This window comes from Agelaius phoeniceus, chromosome 6 (genome assembly GCF_051311805.1).
Source record: "Agelaius phoeniceus isolate bAgePho1 chromosome 6, bAgePho1.hap1, whole genome shotgun sequence".
Taxonomy (NCBI): domain Eukaryota; kingdom Metazoa; phylum Chordata; class Aves; order Passeriformes; family Icteridae; genus Agelaius; species Agelaius phoeniceus.
In genome coordinates, this window is record NC_135270.1 from 14,664,361 (window position 1) to 14,691,887 (window position 27,527).

The following is a 27,527-nucleotide window of genomic DNA, read 5'->3' on the forward strand; positions in this document are numbered from 1 at the left end:
GATAAATGCCTGAAAAATACCATACTGAAGGAAAAAGTAAGTCTTCTTACATATTGTCTCTGTAAATTATTGTTCTGATTTGCACCAAAGGTATTATTACTAACACACATTTTCCTTTAATTTAAGAAAATGCCACTTGGCCATCTAGTTAAAGACTATTACTAACCTTTTTGTATCTCCTTTCTGGACTTTTACCCAGTGCTCCACTTGAGCCATGTTACTTTTCCTTTGAAACTGCTTATCTGGATTTGTTCTGGGAACAAACCCTCTTTTATATGAGCCGGTACCATTCTGCTCCACTAGGCCAGCACCCACACTCAGTGAACCAGGGAGCGTTCCATTCTTCTCAGCTGGCTGAGGCTGAGCTACTTGGGACCAGGATGCATTCCTCAAGTCAGGGAATAATGAATCAGCTTCTGTCACTGCATGCTTAGCCTTTCCCTTTTTGGTTTCCAGATTTTCTTTTCTGTGGACGTAACGCTCCTCCTCCTCCTTTTCTCTTCTTATCTCTTCCCGCTTATCGTATCCGAGCATTTCAGCTGATTTCTGATAACTTCCTTTTGTGTCCGTGATCTCTGCCTTCACACACTCTTTGCAGGCATCCACATGATTGACCTGGGGAACAGCTTGCTGATCCACTTTTTCAGTTTCCCTGAAAAGAAAACAGGTGTCAGTAGTGAACACTGTTTAATTGAGGAAAGTTGGTGTGGCCTCTTTTACAAAGGATACCCACAAAATTACCGTCTGCAGACTGTGATAAATTTGACATGTTACAATAAATATGCTCAGCAAAACTCAGTTGCTATTCCAGTTAGACAAAAGTTACTTTTATTGTGCTGTCAAGGAAGCAGAAATGACTTGTATACATCTCTAAAAATGACTGAAAATACTGGTATTGTATGGAAGAAGTGTTCAACATAACATTATGTACAAAAAAGCTGTAAACAAAAAAATCTTCCTGTCCTAAGAAACACTGAAAGCCAAAAAACTGAAACTAAGCTTCCAGCTGCTCATGGCAAAATATAATAGAAGTCTTTCATATTTTTGTAGATGTCTCAGGGACTACTCACTTCTGGCCAAGAGGACAGGGCAGTATCTACATTTAAGTCACTACTATTGCCCAGGGAATTTCTATTGGGGAGCTACTCCTGAAGAAAAAATTTCTCCATGCTGCAGTGCACACTAGTTTTCTTCTCTACCTTATAGCCTAAATAATATCAGCAATCTTGATATTCAATTTGAACACACTATAAAATGTCTGAGGATTCTGAAAGGTTCATGTTTCTTTTGACATATACCATACTTCATTTGCAATTTTCTTCATCTCCTTATAACAATAAGCTTCTCAGCAACTTTTCTTCTCACACAATGTAATGGGTTCTCCCTGACCTCAGGGTAGCACCCCATCTCTGAAACTAAGTTCAGCTTCTTTAAAGCTTTATGGAAAGTAAATTTGGAAAGTAAAAAAGTGCCATGACAAAATTGTTTTCACCTCAGTCTAATTAGAAAAGAATAGTCTACTTAGGAGTAAGGACCTTGGATCAATAGTTGTAATGTGCCAGACTTCCCCAATTTTTCTTTCAATTATTCCTGTCCTTACAGAGACAGAGGTACTAGATTGTTTATTGAAATTTAAATTAAATCTAGAAAGTCTTAACACAAAACCATATCAAATGTAAAGCTCTAGAAGAGACACTGATTCCTTCCTTATATTTGACTGGCCAGAAGAAAGCAGCGTGAGATACTCAGGGAAACTGCACCATAACATTTCAACCCTCACAGCCCACAGTGGCTAAAGCAGGGCTGTCTCACACAGCAGGGCTCCTTCACATGGAGGAGCAGGGAAAGAATCACATTACAAAGCCAAAACATCAAGAAGGCTACATCAATTTAAAGCAGAGGAAAAAATCTGGAAGCACATTTTGGCACAGCTGAATTTTTTCATCATCAGTTCATACCTGCATAAATTACTTGATATCCATTAGCTCTATGCACTTATGATTTACCTGTCTTTAGCACTCTCTTTCCCCTTTACAGCACCTCAATCCTATTTCTAAACACTCATTTGAAACAAATCATAAAATTTCTTTTCTCTTTTACTTCTCTCCCCCAAAGGCAGCCAACTGGCTGTGGCAGGTGTATGAATTTGCCCACAGAAACTGGAACTTTTTACCTGAAATTCCCTAAATTATTATATAGAGAGATTCCCTAATTTATTATATATAGAGAGAAATTAATCATGGTCACTAAATGTGGGCAAACAATTTGTATGCATACACAGATACTGAACACCAGGTTTCCTTAATTAATATCAGTTAACTATTTTGCAACAGAATAAATTAAAAATAATTAAAGAGAAATTAAATTTAAAATAAAGAGAAATAAATTTAAAAGAATTAAAAATAATTCTTTAAAATATGAAAGAGTTTTATGTACACATCTACAAACAGCAGCGTCAGATACCACCATGGATGCAATTTATGTAAGACATTAAATTTTTGTAAGAGGGTAAGGGTTTTTTTTTATGTAAGATATTAAATTTTTTTTTTTTTTAATTTCTGAGTGGAACTTGCCTCTTGAGTGAGGAACGTGTCTGCATGAGAGCAGCCTGGTTCATAGCCCGGATCCAGGCGTTCATATCCTCCTGGGTGTCAGCACTGAAGTAGTACGTCCTCATCCCTGTGTGCTCTGCCTGAGAGCCAATGACAGAATTCTTGTTATAGATGTATGCCCTCATACCTGTGTGAACAGCCTGGAAGAAAAAAGAAGTAAAAGTCAGACAGCTCTTTCACCTTTTTCCCCCCAAAAATTAACTTTAAAACAACTTTTCCTTGATGGCTTTTTGAATTTGGGGTGAATTATCACGCTACCGCAATGGGCTGTAAGGGCAGTAAACTCAAAAGGCACTCCAAGTTTTACTGAAATTCTTCTGCCTCATTCTAGGACTATTAAGCTGAAAATCCAGTGCTTCTGATTTTCACAGTGGGAAATTTCAGCTTTTCTTTTTCTTTTAATTGATACATTTCATTTGCCACAAATACTATACTAAACAAATTCAAGAAATCCCTATACTGAACAAATTTAAGAAATTCTCAATGAGATGAGCATCAGGAAGTCAATTTTCCCAGCTCATTTATTAAAGAAATTTATTCAGACAAAACATAGACAAAAATCTTACCTTTTAAGCAATTAAACTGCTAATTTAAGAATTGATTACAATGCATGTTAGGATCTTTTGGTTAAAGTGTGCACTTGAACACGTATTAGCTGTAAATTCACAAGACTTACTGATAAAAGTTAGTAATACTGATGGAATTATCACAGCACATAAAACACTGGCAATTATCTCTGCACACTAAAATTCTCCAGGAAATTCCACTGCAAACTAGAGGTATCAGGCAATTTCTCTATAAATATATTCAATATTCAAATGGATTCAATGTGGAATATCTTTGTAACTCTAGGCTAGTTGAATTTAATAAAATCTCATCCATATTTGTATTAGCAATAGTATAAAGATTACAAAATCATGTAAGCCCTGCAACACTTCAGATTAGAAGGGAGATATTCATCTCTTTACTTTCCAAAAAAACTGAAGACAGTATACTCTGCTTGAAAGCTCTTGTAATGATATTAAAATGAAATTAGTAATTAAAGCTTATTTTTATAAAACTAAGCCTGCTATCACACACAAAAACTAATAGCATTAAGTACTGCTGAGATGGGTTTATTTTAAGAAGAAAAAGAATTATATCAAATTTTTAATTTGGCTACATCTGTTTCTAAAGGGTAAACGCGCTCTGTAAATCCTGCCTAAATAATTGGTCTTTTTATATTGATGATATCCTCTCCCTGTTGTTATTCTAACTCAAATTTTAAAAAAATTATTGTAGAGACAATCACAGATGGCTTCAGAAATACAATAGTCTTGACAAAACCCAGGCTATTTAATGCAATGCAGCCCTTCCTAAACATTATAACTTCAGTTGTTTACCAAGAATTTCCCAAATTACCATGACCTTACAGACTTGTATCAACAACTCCAAAGAGCAAAATACGTGCTTGCTATTACAGTGCTTTTAAGCAAGTTCTGTGCAGAATTTCCTCCCTTCCTCTGGCAGGCTGCTCCCCTGAATGTGTGAAACGTGGCCTTTCCCTTCTGTGCCTCAAGCAAAGAAGGCTGAGCCTGTTTTGAAAACTGGAGACTGAAGTAGAACAGCCAGCTAGAAAAAGGAGGAGGAGGAGGAGGAGAAGGAAGAGAAGGAAAAGGTTACATAAAGAAGTCAAGACTCTCTCCTGTTCAGAAGAGGCTGCACTTCCCAACAATATTGGCCAAAAAGGGGAATACAAGGTGGTTTCTTCTCAATTCCCACCATTAGCTGCTCCCCTGAACACAGGAAAACAGGACTTATACTAAACAACAGCTCTGATCAATCACATATTTAGAAATCAAAGGACTTTATTCACGTTTGCCTGGTTCTTTGGTTTTTCTTTGGTGTCATTGGGGATTGTCTTTTTTTCCTCCACCATTTTCAGAACACAAGAATGCTCAAAGCAAATATGATTTAGAAGCATTAATTAATTATAATTTACAGTTACCATCCAGTGTATAAAGAGACCAAAAACTGGCAGCTCCAGATATAAAGGAAAAGGGTGACTTTAATGTGAGACCTCATGACTACAGAGTTCCTTCACGAAGCAGGTTGATCCCACAGAAGGTGTTAAAATTCAGAAGTGAATCAATTCCTGCAGCAAAGCAGACTATGTGTGTCCCACTGCAGATGATGCAGTAGGAGCCAGCTATTCACTGGTTTTATACTTGCTTAAAAACCCCAGAATTTTGGGGAACTATCTGCAGAGACTGCATAGCGCACCAAGAAATGGATTTAACAGATGTCTTAATTGACCTGTATGCCCTGATCAACACAACCCACTTGTGTTTTAGGTTTCTCTCTGAACACAGCTGCAAGCACTGCCTAAGAGGCTGCAGGTGAAAACAGTATCAAAATGCAAACTGTGCTGCACCACTCTCTCTTGGGAGACTGAAGCTCTCACAGCCACAACCATTCCCAGCTTCAGAAGGGATAGTGGAGATGGTGTGTGATTATCAACAAACACAATATCCTGAATTTCACAATGTATAACACTGGTTAAGGGAAAATTCAAATTGATTTCAGTTATATATTAGTAGTGTGTTTTAAATGCAAGAAAACAACTTTGTGCCAACATCCTGTTAGCTGTCCCTGCTGACAGAAAGAAGCTAGCAGGCCTTTTGGGTTTGGGATATTTTTTTTAAAGCCAAAGCTATTAGGATGGCTACAGCATACTAAAAAGCCTAAAACACAGCACATGCTTACATATACACCATACACACAACAGGGAAAAAATAATATTGGTACCTATTCATGCATTCAGATGCCTTAATGTGGATAGATTGAGAAGAAAAGCAGTCTCTCTCCCATTGTGCACAGTAGGAGAAATGGACAGTAAACCCCAAGAGCATATCAACAGGACAAGGACAAAAAATTAAACAAGTTAAAATCGTTAAAAGATCCATATTTAAAAAGAAAAAAACAATGAAACCCCAAAAACCACCTAGCAAAAAACTACTAAAAGTAACTAATGCCTACAGCTGTTATGTTCACCTCGACTTGTTCAAAACACCTAAGACAGAAAAGCCACCATTCACAGAACAAAGGGATAACTAAAGGAACAGTTTTCTAATAACTGTAATCTTTCCAAGTTAGTTCTGTCAATGACCTATAATATACAGAAAATTCTTCCTTCCCCTGAATTTTGATATTTCTGAACTCTTTCTGAGCAAAAATTGAAATAACTCTCTGAGCCTCCGCTACGAACTCAACAACAGCCCACTACAACCTAACTCATCTTTCACTCTTAAATAATACTGAGCTTTTTGAGGATTTCTAGAAGCCTGAACCCTTCCCTCTCCCAAATTCAAAACCAGCACTTCTCAAATTTACAACCCTTGGCATTTCTTCACCTGACTCCCCAGACCAATATGGGAGCCTAAGAAAGCAACACTGACTGAGGGAACATAAAGGAAAAAATAGGTCTTTTTTTTTTTTTAGGAAAACCAGTGAAATCAAAGAAACAGACAGGAAGTTTGTCCTGGTTTCACTTGTCTAAGCAATGAACAAATACTTCCATTAGTAAGACCAATTAAAAATAATTTTCCTTATTTGAGGACAACAAGGCTTCGAAAGAGACTGTGATGACGTGAACCTCCATAAACTGATACTACTATTCCTGTCCAAAAATATTGTATAACTGCAAAGTACAGCCACTTCTCTGCTAATCACAGGAAGTATTTCCAGCTATATATGAATGCTCTGCAAGCCTTTTCACATCAAAATCTAAACAATGAATTTGTGCTCACTCATATTGACACCAACAAAAAACTATTCTTTTAAAATGCAGCTATTAGCTTAACTAAATATCTTTAGGATGCGAGCTGCTGAACTAAAAATGCAGTAAGGACCCTGAGTTCTAGGGTCACACACAGCTTAGTGACAGTGGCTTCCAGCTAGTCACAGCACTTTGCTTGGCACAAATAGAGAAGAGTCAAAAAAGAGTCAAGATTCAAGAATTGTATCAAGATAGAGACCTAAAAGCACAGTTTCTAAACAAAAGGAATTAAATGCACATACTGATATATTTCAAAGTAGGGGTTTGATTGATTTCAAAAGCCCATAGGCTGTTCTGCAGGCCTGTAATTGTTAAACACCCAAAGAGACACAAAAACTTAAGCTGGACCTTGGGAGGTGATGAAAGGAAAAGGATTTTGATAACTCCTACAGCACATGTTTTAACACTTTGCAGGGTTCAGCACAGACCCAGTCAGCATGTGCTTTACAAGCTTCCTTCTAACCAAATCATATGCAAAAAGCACCCATGTATTTGCTTAGCAAAAATCCTCCCTCTAGTTTTGCAAATAAAAGAGTTGAATTTTTTTCCAGTCTTGCTGTTTCCCTAGCTTCCAAACTCACTCCTGCTTCAAATGGGAGGCAATCCTTCTGTTTTAACAGAAGATTTACAACAATCTCAACAAAGAATGGGCCAAATGTAAAAAGTGCCATGGCACATTTTCCCACTCATTCAGGTCTTCAATGCAAAAAAAAAAGTCTTATCTTTATTTTGGGCTTAATCTGCTTGTGTGTTCTATTTCTGGCTGTGCTACACTGTGAGACAGAATGTCCCACTAGGCTCTGGGTCTGGAGGTGTTCTGAAGAGAGGAGATAAAGGCAATGGCTGCTGAGTGATGGGTGCCAGCACAGGGTGCTCCTCCTGTGGGGTGCCCACAGCCAACTCTGTGACCACTGAACATCAGTGCTGGACAGGGTCTGTGCCACAGGAACTGCACAAAATCCTCCTGCTGCCCTTGGAGCTAGGTCTGAATAAAATCACACTGCAGCTCCCAGCCTGCAGTCAATCACCAAACACCTAAAGCAGAGTTACAACTGGCCTGACAAACTTACGCATGAAATGTTTATTTTTTTACAGAGTTTGCTAGCATAAACTTTCTTTTGCTATCAACACCCTATTTCTACCTATATCAATAGATATAGATAGACCCTGTGTGGAAAGTCTCATGGTATTTCCAGAAAAAGACTCAGATGAAATAGCTGGTAGAGCTCATACAGGTATGATATCCTTAAATGAGCAGAAGTCTGCATTTGCTTCTGGAAAGGTTTAACCATGACCAAACCATGGATTCCACTCCACTTGGCCAGTGGTGACTTAAGAGTGTGTGTAAACACCATTTGAACAAAACAAAAAGCAGGGAACCCTAGAAGAGTACATTGAGTTCCCCTCTTTCAGTCCATGCCTCCTCCTAGGAAAAGGCTCTAGAAAAGGAGGGCTTTATGAATCACACTCAGTAAATACTGGAGGTGGAATGTTTTTCTTAAACAAAGACTTCTTTGTAGTTTTATCCTGATAACTCATGCTTAATGCATTTGAAAAAGTACAACAAACATTTCCACAAAGTGCACTGGGTCTTTTTTAAACACATTTCCCAAGTTAATATTTGCTTAATAAATTTCAAACCACTATCCACTTTAACATAGAACTGAAAGTAAAAAAAGGCAGTCTCAACTTTAAAACAACTCAAAAAAAAAACAAAATGCAAGAGAAAGTCACATGTTCTTCATAATTTCAGCACAGAAAATATTTAAACAGAGATTCCTTCTAGATCTCCTAAGTGTGCCTGATCAAAACCTGATTTGTAAATTAGTTTTAAGTACATTTGCTTGATAGAAAAACAAGTTCTGCTCTGACTTTAAATCCGCTACAGGCATGGAAGTTTCTCAACTTTGCCTAAGTGCAGCAGCTTTAACAACCATTTGGAGTAGTCAGGTTTTGGCACTATCAAGAAATACAGTTTTATTTCGTTACTGTGGGCTTTTATAATGAAGACTAGAATTGTAAATTATAAAATTACATTTATTTTTAGAAAAATTAAAACCACAAAACCACCCATAAACTATATCAAACAAGAGTACTTTTTCCTTTTAGAAAGTCCATATCACTTAGGATGACTAAGTGCTGTCATTTTCTACCTGTGAGATCTGAGTTGATTCTTTTCTTTTTAAAAAAACCACAACAAAACCAAATAGACATCAGTCCATTATGAGATCAGCTACTCTATTACAAAGTAAATAAGACAACTTTTCTTTCAATCTGTACACAGTACTGGAACAACTTGTCAATACTAATTTCTGATTTTAGAAACAGGCTCTTTACTCAGGGACACTTCATTAAGCTCTAAGGACACTTACAAAGTAACAGACGTGAATGTCAATTCATAAGCAAAAAAAAAAAAGGTGCTATGTCACATTTGAACAGGCAGTCAATAAACCTGTCTGCTTTTAAAAGCTAGTAACAAGTAAAATAGGAAAACAGATGGTGTTCTTGTTTACAACAGCAGCTTTTCTAATGCAAATAAACTGTGATTCGTTGATAAGCTTTGCAAATGTACCTTAAAAGAAAATTTGCGATTTATACGATCTTCAGGTCCAACTGGAGATATGACATAACTGGGCAATGGGATACTCCCCAGAACAGACTCTTCTCTGCTGTCTGTGGAATAAAGAAATAGAATTTAATTCCCTGCACTGTTCAGTGGGCTAACAATATATTCTCCTTTATGGACACAGAGAAAGCGGGCATTAAGCAGAAACAACAGTGGCTCAGACTGAACATCAGGAAAAGCATTTTCCCAAGGACAGAGCAGCAGGAGCACAGGCCAAGGGAGAAGCTGTGGCATTCTCCATCCTTGGAGCTTTTCAGTGCCTGACTTGATTAAACCCTGAGCAACCTGGGCTGACTCCTTTCCTGACCCTGCTTTCACCAGGCACTGGAATGGGACACTTCCTGAAGTCCCTTCTGACACAAATTCACTTATGACTCAACACCAATAATACATGCAAGAAAAATGATTTAGTTTTAAAGAATAAAAGTTTGGAGTTTGTTTTCTTAATCAGATTGAGTTTTTATTCAGTTTTTTTTCTTTTTTTCTTGGGGGGGGTGGAGGTTGGATGCTGCTTTTTAGCTTCAGCCAGAAGAATACACTTGAAGTATAAAGCTTATTGTGCCAAATGAACAGTGACAGGCTGCAAAACATGATGGACCTTCCATTCAGCACTGGACATCCAGGCTAATGGCTATAATTAGGAAATCTCTCTTGCTGCTGGCTCCAGGAGATCGACAGCAGAAATTCAGCATCTAGAAATATCAACTCCAAGTCTGAGATTCTGTAATGCTTTCCAAAAATTGTAGCACATGAAGTATTCAAAACTTGAAAATAACCTTATCTAATACCTAGTTTGGTCTAAGATCACATTCAACCTTTTTTTTTTTTTTGGCAGAATTACTGGATTCAGAAGTTCTCACTCTTACTTTGTCCCTTAGATTAAAACTGAACCCATGCCCTGATCTGACCAAAGCACATTCTCAAAAAACTCAGATGTCCAAGTGCAAGCAAGTAGGTACCAGAACACAGACCAGAGATAGGATAAATCTTATTTATTCCAGTCAGATGTTCTGCAAAGTAAACTGTGGCAATCACCAAACATAAATCATGTGAAAAAATATCATACAGCATCCTTTGCTTCCCCTACTCTGGCCTGGAATTTGCTGTGCATTTAAGATATCTGGCCAAGCAATTGTTGCACTGTTCATCTCAGAACAACTAACTTTATCTGAAGAGTTCAGTCAGTTCATGCATTCACCATGATTTGTACAGGTGAACTGTTCATACCAACTCAAAACAGCTAATATTTACTCACCTTTGTAGTAAAACAAACAAAAATCAGCAAGCACAAACCATCGTCTCTTCCATAACCTCATTCCAGAGCTGTCCTGAAATGCAAGAAATGTGGGACACTTTTCATTTAAGGAAAGTTAACAGACACAGTGTTGATCCAGTGAGTAGTTTACCAGGAGTTTAGGTAAACATGATTACTAAGTGCAAAACAAATGGTTTCTATCTTGGCAAAATATTGTGTACTAAGAAAGATGAGAGGCAAAACATCCAGCTATAAAGTAATGAGGGCAGAATAGTCAAACTGCTAATTTTCATTAAGTAATTAAACCCTCGTCCCTAACAGCATTCAGATTAACCTTGTACACAACCAATGCTTATTTTATCTGCTCACATTTATCTGCAATAAGGAAACCAAGTGTGTTTCTGGATGGCACAAACTCCAACAAAGACTGCCTGCAGACCAAATGAAAATCACTACACAGCTGTGAAGTATAACCTCACATTTCAGGCAATGATATCCTATAATTCAATCACCATATGTTACCCATGCCTAAAATGTAATTTAATCAAATATTCCTTAGGAAATAAAACAGGATGCATAATGTGCAAATTTTAATGAAGTATAATATAATATGCCTGTGGAGATATATATAGGTATAGATATAGATAACCTTGTCAGAATGAGGATTATTTGCATTGAAATTAATTTCTGAAGCTTTTAAAATTGCCAGACTTTAACCTAGGCAAGTACAACTTGTTCAGCTCAGGTAGGCTTCGATGGGACCAGCAGGATAAAAAGCACCTTCAGATTTTAAGGGTTTACAAGCAGGTTAGGGGACAGAAGGAAATAGGATATACAACATTGCCCTAGCTATTTCCCTCCTCCTTCCTGCAATCAAATTAACTATGGAAGGACTTTCTCCCCTTCCCATTCTCATGCTATGGCAACACATACTGTGCCTGAGTTCTGATTCTGTCCTGAGAACTAATGGACTTGGGTAGTGGATGTCAACAGAGCTGAGAGTGGAACACAGCAGAATTACATCTCTCCACCCAGGAGGAAGCAGACAGCTGTCAGCTATTTCACTTTCATGTAAAACCATAATTGTAAGCCTCAGATTTCAGCCTTCTCCTGCCCACCCCTAAATCTAGCTGCTGGATCTCTGGTGATAATCCAGTAGACACAGGCTGCCAAATGAGAAGCAGGGGAATTATTCTCATATAACAAACAGCTTTATTTACTTATTACACTCAAAGATGTGTTTCTGTCAGCTTAAGAGTTCAAGACATAGCAGCTGTAGAATTCTGTTCATTGAATGAAATTCTATAATCCAGCCTTTGCTGGCTACTGTCAGCTGGCTACATGGCCCCATTTCCCATAATTTTCCCCCTCCTGCTTCTGGAGAACAAAAAGGCATAGGGACTGGAATGAAGCCTTTGATCAGGGTAGAAGGGCATAACCAAGTAGATAGAATAAGGCCTTCACAGCCAGCCTCAGGCTGACTGTGTTCTGAGGGAGTCAAAGATCAGCCTGACACTGAGCCAGCAGGATAAACCAGGGAAAATAACCACATTTAGATAACAAAGTTACAGCCTCAACACTCAGCTGTGATGGTGATGTCCATTTATCAGTTTACTCTTCTGAATCAAACCCATTTGTAAGCCTTGATTTTCACACTTGCCAAGCACAAATTCCTCACTATGGAAGCCTGTGGAAGTACCCAGCACTGCCCTGTGCCACCAACACTGGAGCTTCTGCTTTCTCAGGTCCTTGGAAGCACTGGCTCCTCCTTGATGCTTGCACTGAATATATGAACAGAACCAGGTGATCAGATGCATACCTGTTTGTGCAGCCAGCCTCTTACTATCACAGGAACATTGGGATTCCTCCTGATGGCTTGTTCCCTCTTTCCAAAGCTGTGAACTTTGCTTCCAGTCTTCACCACCTGCAAAGTATAATGGAGCAGTGGTTTCTAAACCGTACTGAGACTCATTTCATATTACAAACACTCTCACTGCAATAACTTATACTTCATTACACAGCAACAAAGTCCTCATGGCATTTTCAAGGGCAAGTAAACAGGCAATGATATTTACAACAGAGCAAAGTCAATCCTCCACCTTCATCAGGATGGTGTGCCAGCTCCTGCTGAAGAGCAGCAGCACTGCTGGGTCAAGTCAGAAGGCGGAACTGTGGAAATTTTACTATGCTTGGAAAAAATATTTGAGAGCTGCATGCAAGTCTGTGGAAAATATTGCACAAGTCTCTTACACACACAGGACTTTGAGCAGATGAATCTTACTCTTGCTCTTCTTTGTTTGGCTTTTTGGGGGGGGATTTGATGGGGTCTTTTTGGTGGATTTTACTTTTTCCTTCCTGTTTAAATTCAAACAACCTTGATAGCTTAATAAAATGCTTGGACTCTGGCCCTGCAAACAAAAGGAGAAGACAGTGACACTACCAGGGAAGAGACCTACACAGCAGCCAGTGGAAACCACAAGGCCTAGGTAATGATCTGTGTCTTACTGAAACCTCAGTTTTGACCCACATGGACAAAACTATTTCAAACACAAACAAGCAAGGCCTATCCATGTGTGAAAAAGCACAAATCACTCAATGAGTAATCTGCCTGCTCTTTTCCAGCCTCAGCCCAGTTTGCTCCTCCAAGTGCTTCAGGACACACCACCCTTACAGTTGCTGCCAAGTTCTCCAAGAAAAGAGCTGCCCAAATTCTCTCCTACAGTGTCTCTCTTTTTAATCTCTGAGCTTGTCAGGGTACAGATGCTCTGCAGGCAAACAGCAGCTCTGGAAACGAGTATATTCATCACACACAAGGGATAACATCAGAAAAAAAATCTCAATGTACTGCTCCTGCCAGTCAGGCAACATCTGGACTAGAAGACTGCTGTCTATAATGTAAATAATTCTAGCAGAATATTATAACTTTAAATGGATTCTGTTGATTGATTGATGAAGGCCAGACTTTACCAACCTGCACTAAATTTCCTGTCTTAATGAAGGGTTAGCTAAAACCAGCATGAAAAAATGCACTTCTTTTTTGGTGCTACAGCATATAAAGCAGTGAGGCAGATTTAACAGGAGTGAGGAGCAGGATTTCCCCAGCACTGCCACCTCCCCAGACAGCTCAGTGAGAGCCTGCACAAGACCCAGCAGCACCCAGGGCACCACAGGTGCTCACCTGAGGAAAAAGCCCATACTTGTCCCCCTGTCCAGGGCTGCTGGCACAAACTCAGCAGGGCAGGCTGTAGGACAGGTTTCTGAGGAGGTGCCCCTACCATCCAGCTGGCAAAAGCCAGTTCATAGAAGAAGTCAGGTCAGGATGGCATCACCACATCTCCCAGGCTTTGTCTCTGCCAGACCTGCAGCCCACAGGCTGCAGAGCACTGGCTGTGGGCAAACACAGCCATGTAAGGGCTTTTGTAAAGAAAAATGAGAAGTAAACAAGAAAATTGAGTTTTTAGAAATTGCTGCCAAATGTTACGATACAACAGCTACATTAAAAGGGTGATGAAAAATAATGAGGCCCAAATTTGCTAAAGCTCTAAAAGTCAAAAATCTATTTTTATTTTGTTTTTACTTTATCTGTACTTTGCAGCTGAACATAAATCAATTTACAAAATGTACAGAATTTAGTTTCCTAATCTTTCTCTCATGTAGATCTTTGGAAGGGTGAAGGAACTGAGGAGCAGTTGAAGTGCAGCTCATCTAGCCTTACAGCAGCATTTAAATTTGGGGTTTTTTTTTAATCAGATATTTTAATCAAGCACTTTCTCTGATCTTAATAATTTTAAAATGCAGACCACAATGTAGAAAAATCATCCTTGGACTTGGTCAAAGGACCAAATAATATCTACGGCACAGGAGTAGGAAAATTTGTCCAAAGGCTGTGTATTATGTGTCAATCCAATACCCATAATGGAAACAAAATTATCATTTTATGGTGCTTTATGTAATTAAAATTCTCTTTTAATCTTCAGTATTGATTATCTCATTCTGCTCTGGAATAAAACAAAGCACAACAGATACTGCAAAGCATAACAGATACTTGGTCACACCTTGTTTCCACTGGCTATACTAAGAAATCGGTTTAAAAGAAAAGGTGTATTTTTAAACTATTTCTCTGCACTGCAGAAGTCTGTTCCTAACTTGAATTCTTCTCATATCATTGGCAGAAGTTTAAAAATGCAGGTCAGCACAGCTGTCTGTATCACTGAAGACACAAAAGTCACTTTTGACTTCAGTGCATTTGTTATGCTGACTTGCTTGTGAATGACTGCTGAGTTTTCGCAACAAAACTCAAAAATGTCAAAAGCCAAAATTTTCAAATCCCTTTCCATCACTGCCTCATCTTATTTCTTACAGTAGCATGTAGCTGAGGAGGAAAGTTGCTAACATATTATGTAATTTTTTTCTTTCTTTGAAACAGGACAAACAAAAAAAGTACAGACAGGCTCTTTTTTTTGACCAGATTTTTAAAATAGTAAACAGGAAGACTGTATTTTGGTCAAAATATGCAAATATATATGAATAATAAAACATGGAACTTTCAACCTAGAAGGAATTTTTAAAAAGTCAACCTATAAAAAGCCACCTGTTTAAGTCAAACCCTTCAAGTCAAAAAATCTCAGTGTTTCAGTTAGAAATGAACTTATGAATCCTTTCAGTATCTCCAAGAAAATGAGATATTAATCCTTATTTTTCAGATAGAAAAAATTGAAACTCTCCAAAAAAATCACCAAACTTTGAGCATTCCCATGCAGTGGCTGTGAACTGGACCCTGTGCTGCACTCCAGCTCCAGACAGCCCCAGAGCTGGCACATCACATTCCTGTCACCACTGCTTGCTCCAGCTGCTAGACACATTCTTTACTTGGATTCCTCACCAGTTTACCTCAGAGAAATACCAGCAACTACCAGTGTCATCAACAATTCAATCACTTCTGTTATGCAGAACCCATCCAACATGCTCTCAAAATGCAGATAGTAAATACATTCCCTACAGTCCTTTCATTTTTGACTTGGCCAAAGTCCTGTGTGGCACAGTAACATTTACAAACTTTCATTTACATCATGAGATGTTTCAACAGACTAAATTCCAAATGTACCTTACTGTCAAACTGAAGCAGACCCTTATTCCTCCATAACCTTAATTATTAATCAAAATAAATGGCTTTTAATATGGTTAATCATGTAATTGAACTGGCTATGAACAAGATCTTTGGGACAGAGAATAATTGCAGTTTATCAAAATGCCCTTTTGCTTTTTATTCCTTCAACCTCATACCTCTCAAATGTCAAAGAGTAGGATAGACTGCATTGGTCTCAAGTCTTTCAATTACTTACTCAGACAGTTCCTGCATCAATATACTGGCCCCAAATGTGCACAGCTCTATAGAAAAAAAGGCTGAACTTGGCCTGGATTCCAGCACTATGCATACACCATTCTGTGATGGCATTTGCAGGACCGCATTTTAGAAACATTAAAAAAAAAAATATTAGCCATGGCTAAGTAGAGAGCATGAACATGATTGTGCTTCATGTCTGCATCTGAGAACACACTCTTTGAAAGAATGATTAGGAATTCAGGGAGAAAACATTTAGAAATAGATGGAAGGACTTTAAAATCTATTCTCAACCTCCTAAAAGTCAATCTCAAAGCAGAGGACACAGGTCATTTTACAGCCTTTTTTCTCACTACTAGTTCACTTGAAATAAGTTTTGTGTTAGACTGTGAAGGAATTCAACAGATCTTCTGACTGTACAAAACAAGAGAAGTGATTTCAAGCCTGTTAACACATGCAATGATGAAACACAGCATATGTAGGAAAGATGTTGGTTCATCTTAAGGACCCAAAGTAGAATGGATCTTATAAAAACAAACTTGGTGGAGAAGCAAAGTGCTGGCAAAGCCTCTGTGAGAGCTTTATTCTAAGTCTAAAGCTGCCATGTGTTAAAAAATCCACACCTGGGTGCCTGCCATAAGCATGCACAGCCACCCTTACAGTGGACTGCAAACAGAATAGAAAGAGAGACCAAAACCAGATCAACCAAAGCCTTGGGAGGTGGTTCTGGACATTCTCTGAGCTGTGATGAAGAAAGCATTACCCTCCTGTTCAGCTGTGTGGTTCTGACACGCCCCCAGCATGGGGGTGGCTGGGAATGGAATCCAGTCCCCGTTTTTGGTCTCTGCTGGATCAGTGCAAGCAGGTGACAGAGGGAAGCAGCAGGAGCAGGGCTCAGAGGATGCACACGTTTTGGCAGAAGTGTGATCCTGGCCAAGTTAAGTCTAACTGTGTCACTGGAGAACTCCCCAGCTCAAAGCACCCTATCAGGTCCCCAGTAAGTTTTTGCTGGTTTAAAGAGGGGAAAAAATGAGCTTTCTGCCTCTAATGCAGGCTTTAAAAAATCAGAGTTAGCAGGATAAATACAGTAAAAACAAATGCCAACATACTTTGGTAAATTCAACTCTTCAAACATCAAAAAGAAGCGTTTCAAATAATTTAAGCAACCTACTAAGCTTACTGTTTGCAGTGATAACTTCATCTAGCACTTTAAAGATAAATGCATTCTTGAGATATGATACATTACAATCTTTGTGTTGGTTCAATAACTTATACATTGTAGGTTTTAAAATAATTTTAAAAAAATTAATTTTCAGCTTCTCATGAAATTGTATCACCTCCTGTACTCAAGCATATCAAAATATTAGTAAAAGATTTTAAGTATTCCAACTAAACAAAAGGTCTTTGCAATCAATATGGTGAAGTCCTTTCTTAAACTCCGTTACATAAAAGGCTGCCCACTTTTGCATTTAAAAAAAACAACTGAGAAGTTTAAGAACTGCAGTCAAAGTTAAGAAAATTATCTCTGCTAATTCTTTCAATATTGCTCTATCCCTTTTATCCACCCACTACCATTCTCACTGTTCTGTAATTTACTGTAAGGTCAAAGAAGTATTAAAATAGATGGTGACACTTCAAGTACAGCACTTTATTATACTGTGTTCAATAATGGACACAGGTCCTTTGTCAATGACAAGGAATGGACTTTTCTATTATTAAACATTATGTGTGTGAACTTGGTGCCTGCACTGCTTGTGCAATGCAGTGAGGGCAGAAAAGGATTTAATTGTTACTAGGAGGAGGAAAGGCAGTAAGATTTCATGAAAAAATAAGAACTGCAAATTCCTGGTATCATGCATCACTTCTGGCCATGTACACTGGACCACCAAAACATTTGCTGAAATACTAATATTACATATATTTGCTTCCACTTGTAAGTCTCAAACTTTCTGTGTCCCAATAATCACAATGTAAGAAGTCACCATTCAATGCTGTCACGTGGGTATACACAGTGCTGTCAAAAGGTTTGTGTCTGAGTAGAAGACATTACCTCTTCTCTGAGGTCCTACTAGGCTTCTAGCTAAATCCACAGCCCTACTGAAATCAGCATAAGAACACTGGATTTAAAAATTAGTGAAGTTGTGATCAACAAGCTGAAAAAAATAGCTTTTTCCTTTACCTTAGAGCCAGGTTTTGTATCAACAGCAGCCGTAGTTACTGCAGTGGACGTTTCACTGACCATGCTTGAAGGCCTTTGGTTTACTTGTTGGTTGGACATAGATGAATTCTGTCTAGAAAGCAAACAAAACCAGATAGTCTAAAGCACATAGTTTCAAACATTCAGTGTGTCCTTTTTATGCTTAAAATTCACAGTGTGCAAATGAATGACAAGTTAGTCAAATATTTCCCATGCATCTGCAGGTTCCTTTGCGCCACTCCTGTGATTTAGATTTCAAGTCTTTCCCAAGCAGTGACATCTGATGATTGGTATTTGTCTATGCATCAGGAAGGAGAAACCTGCCAAATTGTCTGCAAACCCAAGAGAGGATCAAGATCTAACAAGGATTGCAGGAAGAGAGAAAATAAGGCCTATGCAGTGAAACCAAACTGTGCCCAATTTAGAGAATTGGCCAAACCTGTGAAAGAGCCAGTACTGGGAGAAAAGGACAGGAATCAGCACTTGGCAATAACAGGCTTTTTATTTAAAATCAAATTGAGTCTTGACTGCTGTTAGATCTTTCACTAACTTAATGCTGTATCTTTGAATCTGCCCAAAATATGATTCATAGCACAATATGAATTATTAAAATACCTTTTAAGCAAAATGGTGCAATTCAAGGCAGATAGTTGTTAGAAATGTATAATTTCTGAGTCATCCTAAGATTCCAGAAATCCTGATAACTAGCTCAGATAGCCACTTAAGGCATAAGTGAGGTCAATCCTACCAGAAGAACCTGTTCAACAAGTAAGAATTCAGTACAGCCACCCAGATGAAGAATTGAGAGGATAGATAGAAGGGCAAAATAAAATCTCTGTGAAGAGAAGCCTCAGCAGCCAAACTCGACACCAGCATCAAATGAAATTAAAACCACAGGTGGCATTTTCAAAAATCATTAACAACATAATTTAGCAAATAACAAGTGGCAATAGAGTCACATCAGAAAAGAAAACACAACAAAACAAACAATTAACAACACCTGATTTTCCTTTTCCCAGTCACCAAAGCCATTTACTAGAAAAACCAAAAATGGTATACAAGCTACACCAACCATGGTTGCTGCTACCACTGAAATCCAGATCTGAGCACAACAGAGAACAGAATAATTCTGAGTTACCACAGAATTATAAATAATTCTGAGTTATCATGAGAACAGAGAAGAGTCTGTGATTTTAGTAGCTCAACACAAGGTTTAATAAAGGACAAAATATTTGCCACCACTGCTCTTCCTCAGTTACAACCTGAACAATTATCTGTTCAAAAGCTTGGATAGGTGGCTTTTCCATATTTTTCCATTTGTGACCAGGGTTTCAATGAAGCTTGCAAGTAAGTAATACAAGTTAGGTCCCATTTTATTTATATCTTGCATATCTGACATAAATTCCTTCTTCCTAGATTTTATATATAATCTCAAGTCCAAGATATAAGAACAACCTACAGCAAGCCCCTGAAATTCCTGGCCATCCTTTAAAGCAAGGGAACTTCATCATGTCAGTTTGAGTCAATTTGCCCCACCTCTTATGGACCAGCTACCCTGGTTCAGCATTTAATCACCTTTTAACCCAGTCTCTGCAAAATGCAGATTAAAAAACTTCCCATACATGACACTGCCTAACTAAGCTATTCCTGTTGATGAAAATGAAAAATACAATTTAAATTTTGACAAATTGGAATTAATCTTTCCAATAAAAAATTAATGAAGAAGAAATAACCCCAGAGGAATGGTTTTAACTTAATATTTCTACTCCGATTTAACAGATTTTCTCTATTCGCAAAAATGCTGTTTCACAGCAGGTTAAACATACTGCACTTAAAAAAAAAAATAGAAGAATTACAGAGCAAAATAAGCTATATGTTTAACAAGACCATCATAAGAAAATCATAATACAATACAGAATGATAAAAATGTAATTTCTAAGCATTTACTATGCAATCATACAGTGATTTCTCTTCCACTTGCTACTACAAGTGATCACTGCCAAGAAACCAGGCTTTCCCTTTCTAGTACTATCAAATTAATGACGAACTTCAAATTCACAAGAAGAAAAATGCTCTTTAAAAAATGTGAGGTAGTTGCCATGGAAGAATTCAAATAGCAAGCAAAAGACACATTAAGTCCATTGAAAGAGAAAGCACATTGTTATTCTCCTATAAAAAGTTCAGCAGCAAACCTGGTGATGCAAACTTGCTGCACCCAACCTTTAACAGAAAACGCAAAACAAAACTGCAAATTAATTTCAGTATTTGTATATAGTATTTCAAGGATACAGTAGGATTTTTTGCATGAAATCAGAACATAAAACTCAGGTATTCAAGTCTTTTAACAGCTAATCAATATTCTCAGTGTTTTTAAAAGCAAGTAAAAACAGACAGAATATGCAGAATTACCTGAAACATCCTGGCCTGTTAAGGGAATTAACATTGTCCTAATAAGATTTACAGATTCAACTTCAAAAATAAGTGACTACAGCACTGACTCTGTGCATTCAGAAACATTAGTTCAAAGCTTCTGTTACCAAACATGTTTGATAATATCTGTTATCCAAGGTACCACATTCTGTCTTCATAGTGATGCTGTTCTACTATTTTCAGGCTAGTTTTTTACTGCCTCCCAAAAGTGTGTGAGTACACACACAGAATTGCAGTGTGTCCATTTGGAGCTCAAATACTGTGTAAATATTTTTAAGTACTTGAAAATAACACTCTATATAATATCTCCTGTCAAGCAACTCCCTGCTCTACCTACACATTGCTAGTATGTCTCCAGAAACCATATTTACCAGCTGAAAAAATTACATTGCCAACATTGGGGTTATTAAAAAACCCTAACACTGAAGAAGAACAATAAAAAACAATGACTACACCAGTAGCCCATATTGAAAATGCAATACTCACGAGAGACCATAAAGATCAGTCGACTTGGAAGATCCACATCCATACCAGCAACTTAAAAAGTTTATTTGTTGGAATCAGACACGATGCAATAACATTGTGTCAATGTAGTTTTATTACTAATAAATTTCCTAATCAGCTAGATTAAAAAAAAAAACAACCCTCCTGGTGTTTCTATAGATGTAAACAAGGTAGATACTTATTTTAGGGTTGTTTGGGTCTCCTCTTTCCTCTCCACCTGGTATTTTTGCTGCTATAGTAACCAAATGCAATAGATAAAATAAGATGGCTCTCTCCCCAGAGGTGATACACAGGTTTTATCAGACACACAAAAAAGAGGATAACACTCATTGCATTAAGCACACTATATTTTTCCCCCCATATGTCTACCTTTATGTTCAAGTCTTGTATTTTTTTAAAGTACTATCTTCTCATTTGCAAACACACTCCTATGACAAATATTATACAGCTCCTAATAAACAACTAGTAACGTTTAACATTAGTCACATGGCTGCATGTGCCTGATTCTTCCTTTCTGTCCACAATTACTTAAAGAACTGTTATTTAACAAAGATATGGGAGGAGAAATCTAAACATGATATACAGCTATCCTCAGTAATTCTATCATAGCTTGTTTTCAGAGAAATGCATGTGTAAACAACAAACACCTGTCTAGCAGACTTATCATTAATTCTCAGTTCTCCATCAGTTGTTTAAGAAAGGTCTGTTTGTGGATTAAGGGTTCACTAAAAAGATGAAAGCAAAGCACAAAGGTCAAGAAGCAGTTGTGAATTGGAGGGGCTTCCCATACAGCAAGATGCTCAGATTATTTCAATGTGATCCTAAAAACTGTGAGGTGAACAAGTCAAAAGAAAATAAAAATTATTCTAGACAAAAACTGAAATGCTGGCAGAAACAGGTAGAAAAATAAACTTCAAATACAAACAACCATGATGTGAAACTGAATTCAGTGCCAACAACAGAAAAGTAATTCAAAGGAGGAAGAAATAAAAACCACCTCTGCAGCTTTTATCAAAACAACATTGCCAAGGAAAGGTTATTTTTAAATATCAGCTCAATGAGTAACAGCAGCCAAAGAACATTAGGAATTATTAGTAGAGGGAGAAGGAAAAGTACAATTAAATTATTATAACAAACAATGAGCTCATGGGGTGAATCTTGCAGTCACCTATGACCAACCATTCCATGAGAAAAAAAGAAACCTAAAAGTGACATGTAGAAAAGCTGGCTCTCAAGCAGAGCTAGTGAAGGATACAGAACACACACCCCCCACACCGAGTGAGCAAAACTGCTAAGCTTGGAAAAAGAGCACAAGGTAGGGATTTGATAGCGGTCCCACTATCAAATCCCACTATTTGATAGTGGTCCCAGCACAGAATGTTTTAGGAAATAAGGAATTACTAATTCACTATTTAAAAGAAAAAAGAAATCTAAATTAGAACACCTTTAGGAAGAAGGAACAGTGTAAGGATCAAAAGATAATGTAATTCAAAAGTTACAGGTTCCAGCTACAATGGAGTTGAGAAAACCAAATTTCAGCTTGAAAAGCAAAATTGATGTGATATTGTTTAAACACCTTGGGGAAATACTAGTGAAATACAGTCCCAGCCTTTTACTGAAAGTGTCCAGTTTTTATTTGATCAAGTGAATCAAGGGCATTTGGTTCACAACTGAGTCATAATCAAGCTAGGATTACATCACTCCTTGGTGCAATTTTCCAAAACTTGTTTCCAAATCTTCTTGCCAGAAGACTGCTTCCAGGATGAGCAATGGCCAGAGCAGTCCCCACATTCATCATCTCTACACAACTGTAAATTACTTTTCTGATGTAAAATGTGTCCTTTTAAATAGATATGTCTGCTGCAGCCTGAACAAGTTTGTGCTCACTTTTCCCCACTAGCTCCCAGTCAACATCTGTTGACAAGCCCTTGGCCCTAATCTTAAATTAAAATCAACCAGTCAGTAACAAATCATGTCACAACAGCGCTACAGAACAAATCTCCTTTTATGAAACCCTTAAGAGTGCTTACTGCCTCAGACAGGGTTCTCCAGCTACAGGAAAAAGTAGTCTTGGTCAAAGGATGCCAAAAAATGGAAAGGTTCCATAGACCATGCCAACCCAGAGATTGCCTCTCTCACCTGGTGGAAATCCTTTCATCACGGGACAGGGATCTCTAACACTGATTCCAAACTGACACACCACTAACACCACTGACTCCAAGAAATCCCTGATGCCTGAGGGAAAAGGACTGGAAACACAGCAGAGCTCCATCCCAGTTCCTAGGCCTTAGGACAGGGAGGTGCCAACAGCTCCTCTGATTTCACCAGACACATCCACAGATGCCAACATCACCGCCTGGCAGGAACTCAGGTGAAGAGTTCAGGTCTTCACAGGGCCATGGTGAAGAGCCTCTGTGCAAACCCCCACTGCTGCACAGAACTGGTACAAAACTAAGGAAACCAGAGCATCCCACACATTTGAAAAAGACATTTTTAAAGCAAATTTATCTGACAGATTAAAAACATCTGATTTTAAAAACACTGTATGTTCTTCACGCCAATAACAAAGCTTAGAGAAACATTCTTGCAAATCCTGTTTCCTGAGCAGTCACTAGAAACACTTACTCTTCTCTCTATCCCTCCAGCCATTCCCTCTTTTAGAATTAAAACCCCTTCTCTCTACTAATTCTACTACAATGTGAGATTTTTCCTGGTTTTGATACCATCTCAGTGCAAGTAACTGAAGTCTACATGTTCATCAGACTCCCCTCCACATAAGCACTTCCATTTCTCCTCCAAGAAAGTTTCTAACATACATTAAAGATTACTAAATCCATGTGCCACCAACAAGTACTTCTTTCAATACCTTTTTTAATAATTTCTTAGCTGCTATGACTACAAAATGAAAAACAGCCTAGGCAAGTGTGACTAATCCAGGCAGGCACTCCAAGAGGTTATCCAGACACCTATTTTCCAGTACCTACGTTTAAATTCTTCTTAAATTTGACTGAACCTTTACAACAGATAAATTAAAAACCAATTAATGGATGGAAGCTGGAACACATGACTGCTGCCCAAACTCTCTGTGAGACTTGCTGATTTGCAACAGTACCTGTCCTCCTCACTAGGACAGTGAGGTGGAGCAGCTCGTTTCATACCTGTAAATGAGCAGCAAAGCACCTGCATGGCATGGGACAGCTGGGGTGACCTCCAGCTCAGCAGCCACCCCACAGCCCTCACACCCAACCACAGCCCTCTCCTACAATGTTATATTTCATGTTAGTTCTCATCAGGCATCTTGACATAGGACTTGGTCTTGGCTTTGCTTTGCCTTGGGGGAGAGCAACTGTTTAGCCTGTGGTTTTTTTTAGGGGTTTTGCTGATATTGATGGTTTTGGTCTGTTGGTTTGGCTTTGAAACTATTTAAGAAGTTCTCCTCAGGGCTGTAGCAGAATCTCAGAGCTCTACAGCCATGTTTACTTCTCCAAGTCACAAGAGAAGACATGGAAAAGCTCAGTCTCCTGGGAGTGTTGAACAGCCTTCCTCTAGGCCTCATTTTTCTTAATGCTGTAAACTGCTGTTCATAGCAGTCCTACCAAAATGTAAAGCAAATTAAATGTCCCAGAATTTGAAATGTGAAGAGCTCAGAATCGTGCAGGCAGCCACACAAACCTCACATCCAGGGCACCACAGCAGGATGCCCAGGCTCTATGACAGAGGCTGCTTGAACAGTGCTGGAAAACTGGCCTGGAAAAGAAAAACTATCTGGTGTTGTGCCATTCTTCTTGCCCTTTGGTTGTAGAAGTGATGTAGAGTTTTGTCCAGGACTCTGTTTTCTGTCTAGGGAAGATAGGCAGTGATTCCACTAGAGAAGGATGGCAGCAGCAATCTAGCAGGCAGCCAGGATGACAAAGAGGACCTGAAGCCTACAGAGAAATGGTGCATGATCCAATCCAGCACCAATCCACATTCACCAGGACTGAACACATACATTTCTTACTTTTGCTTGGGTTTTTTTGATCAGGCAATCAAGATTACATATGCTGGACACAAATATATTCTACACCATTTCTTTAGAACAAAGGAAAACAGGTGATGAATGTAGAACATCTTAAACATAAGAAAACCAAAGAAATACAAACCTTCCGATATGCACTTTACATTTATGTTCTGTTTACCTGATATTTATATAAGACTAAAGCATTACTGTTTATGTATATTTTGTTATTTTTTTGTTTACTTTTAGGTTTGTCTGGAATTTTTTTGAAGATTTGATAAAGATCTTCCCTCAAGTCCTAGCTTGGAATCAAAAACTATCACAATGACAGTTTTTGATTCCAAGCTAGGACTTGGAAGTAGGCACTATCAGAATGAGAAGCAAAATTTTAAGCACAAACCTCAATTAAATTTTTCTACAATATTGGAAGAACTATCAATAAATTAAGGTACTAATCTGCTGTAGGTAAATGTGTTACTGTTTTAGCTCTCTTGACACGGGTATAAAACTACTTACTCTTCTCGCAAAATAAATTCAATATTTTCTGGAGAAACCTGTCCTGTCACAGGATGTCTAAATGACGTGGTCTGCTGATTATGGCTGAAAGGAAAAAAAAAAGAAAAAAGGAAAAAGAAAAATTAATATCGCTATACTCTGTAAAACATGATCTCTAAAAAGCAGAACTTTTTATATTGATGTTTTGCTGCTCTAGTCCAGAAATTAAACATATTTCTGAGGTACTTTTCAAGTCTGAAATGTTTTCAGCTCCTTCCTATGTTCTTGTCAACTTTGCGAATGGCACACTGTGCCATTTAATTATTAAGCAAGTTTATGTTTTAAAAGTAAACTAGTTGCAATCTTTAGTTAGTGAGACACACTTGAATTTATGATTATTTATACCTGGCAGTTATCAGATTATTTAGATATAGCATAGAAATTACATAACATACATTTCTGATTTGTGTTTCCATAAATTTCACAGAATAGAGCCAGTAATTTGAAATGCAACATTTTACACAATTTTTATTATTTAATGACGTCAGAGAAAAATTACGTGGAAGCCATTTCTTGCATGTTTCTTTTTCCTCTAATGTGGTATTTCTCCAATGATTTCTCTTTACACCTTCATGCAGAGGACCACATATAACCTTAGCTGTGCAGCTGCACAGCTCGTATAAAACAACATTATTTAGTATTTCATCAGAACTGAATTAAAATCAGGGGTTTCCCCTCAGAGCACTATCCAAACATTTTGCTATCCTCTGTGAAACATTTCATTAAAGATAGGTATCTTACCTATCTGTGAACCAAGAGCTCATTTATTTAAGACTCTAAATTTTTCTGGGTTAACAATTCTTAGGTAAACAACATCCAAAACCACCACTCACATCAAATGTAACAAAATAGTAACAAGGCCATTCAAAAAATTGTACCTCAAAGAGGCAAAAATGAAAACTTGATGTGTTTTCTTGTTTAAGGAGCTGGAGTTTTTCCTCTTGTAAAGCCTGTTTGATTTCAAGCATTACAGATTTGACCTTGCTGTCCAGCACACCAGGATGCCCCCCAGCACAGAATAAGGCATAAAGAAACACTTTCAGATTTCAGAGCAATGAGTTCCTAAGAGATAACACTCTGCTGACTAAAGAACAGCTAACAATCAAACAGCTCACGCAGCCATAACATGCCAATGTAAATAGCTCAGGACATGTCTTGATTTAAAAAACAAACCAAAACCAAGCAAAGCAAAACCAACCAACCAACCCCTAAAAACAACAAAAACCCCACCAACTACTCATGTTAAGTTCCATAAACACAGAGTGTGTTTGGTGTGTTATAAACTTTTCACCCTTTTCCAACACACCTTGCCACTGTGTTGGGTTCCTTATAACTGAGCAAGTCAGATATAAGGCACCCATATCATGAACATTTCCAATGATAAGCTGAAAGCTGTAACAACTTATGCAATACCAGAAGCCTTTTTCCAGCCTCCTCTATTATAAAAATCCTCACCCTAGAGCCATTAGAAACTGCGAACAAGATATGGGCTATCAATTACTCCACTGCACCAGGGATGGCTGTTGCTCCCTACACTGCTGAGAACTAACCTGTCCTACAGCTGTGGGTTAATAAAGGTTAATAAAGTTTCTATCTCTTCAGTTTTTCCATGAAATCAGAGATCCAGAGAAGTATCTTCAGTAAGCACACAATAACATCTACAAAGCAACCAGGATCTATTTCCTCACAAAACCACTGAGGAGTATTGTTTCCCAAAAAAAGCATTTCTATGTGAGATTTAATTTTGTGTCTACATCCAAAGAGTGGGATAGGAAGTTGAGATGTTTTCAAAGAAAATCATAAATAAATCACTTATAACCCTAACAACTGAACTCCATGTTTGTCACACAGTCCAGTTTTAAGTTGAAAGCCTTTCCTTTCAAAGCAGGCCTGATGCAGTCTGCTTAACCTTAGATGCTTAGGTTATGATTGCTATCAAAAAAAGTGCAGATAGTCTATTAGCTTAAAAAAATGAAAGGACCTAGCCAGCTATATTCTCCAGGGGCAGAGGAACTGCCAACAAGCTCTCATCTGCAGGCTGTCAATCATTAATAACTCACTCTTCAATTAAGACTAAGAAAAAGAACTGTATTCCAGAAGTGCTCTAGGGTTATTCAGGAAGGGAAGTTTCCCATGATACCAGCATGTACACAAATGCTTTATTCTATCTCAGGAAATAAATTCACCAGAAGA

At 38.0% G+C, this 27,527-nt stretch overlaps 1 protein-coding gene across 10 annotated transcripts in view; it reads right to left on the minus strand.

Annotated features, from left to right (window-relative positions):
• PLEKHA7 (pleckstrin homology domain containing A7) overlaps window positions 1–27,527 on the minus strand; it is a 145,820-nt gene that overhangs the window by 36,632 nt on the left and 81,661 nt on the right. For 7 of the 10 annotated variants that reach the window (XM_077179854.1, XM_077179859.1, XM_077179856.1 and 4 more), the window contains 7 exons: window positions 25,296–25,379; window positions 17,831–17,942; window positions 12,130–12,234; window positions 10,311–10,383; window positions 9,002–9,102; window positions 2,574–2,752; window positions 167–652 (listed from right to left, as the gene is read on the minus strand). In XM_077179854.1, coding sequence (XP_077035969.1) covers window positions 167–652; window positions 2,574–2,752; window positions 9,002–9,102; window positions 10,311–10,383; window positions 12,130–12,234; window positions 17,831–17,942; window positions 25,296–25,379 — 1,140 coding nt within the window. The remainder of the gene's footprint in view (window positions 1–166; window positions 653–2,573; window positions 2,753–9,001; window positions 9,103–10,310; window positions 10,384–12,129; window positions 12,235–17,830; window positions 17,943–25,295; window positions 25,380–27,527) is intronic. The other 3 variants (XM_077179857.1, XM_077179862.1, XM_077179855.1) reach the window with 2 other exon arrangements.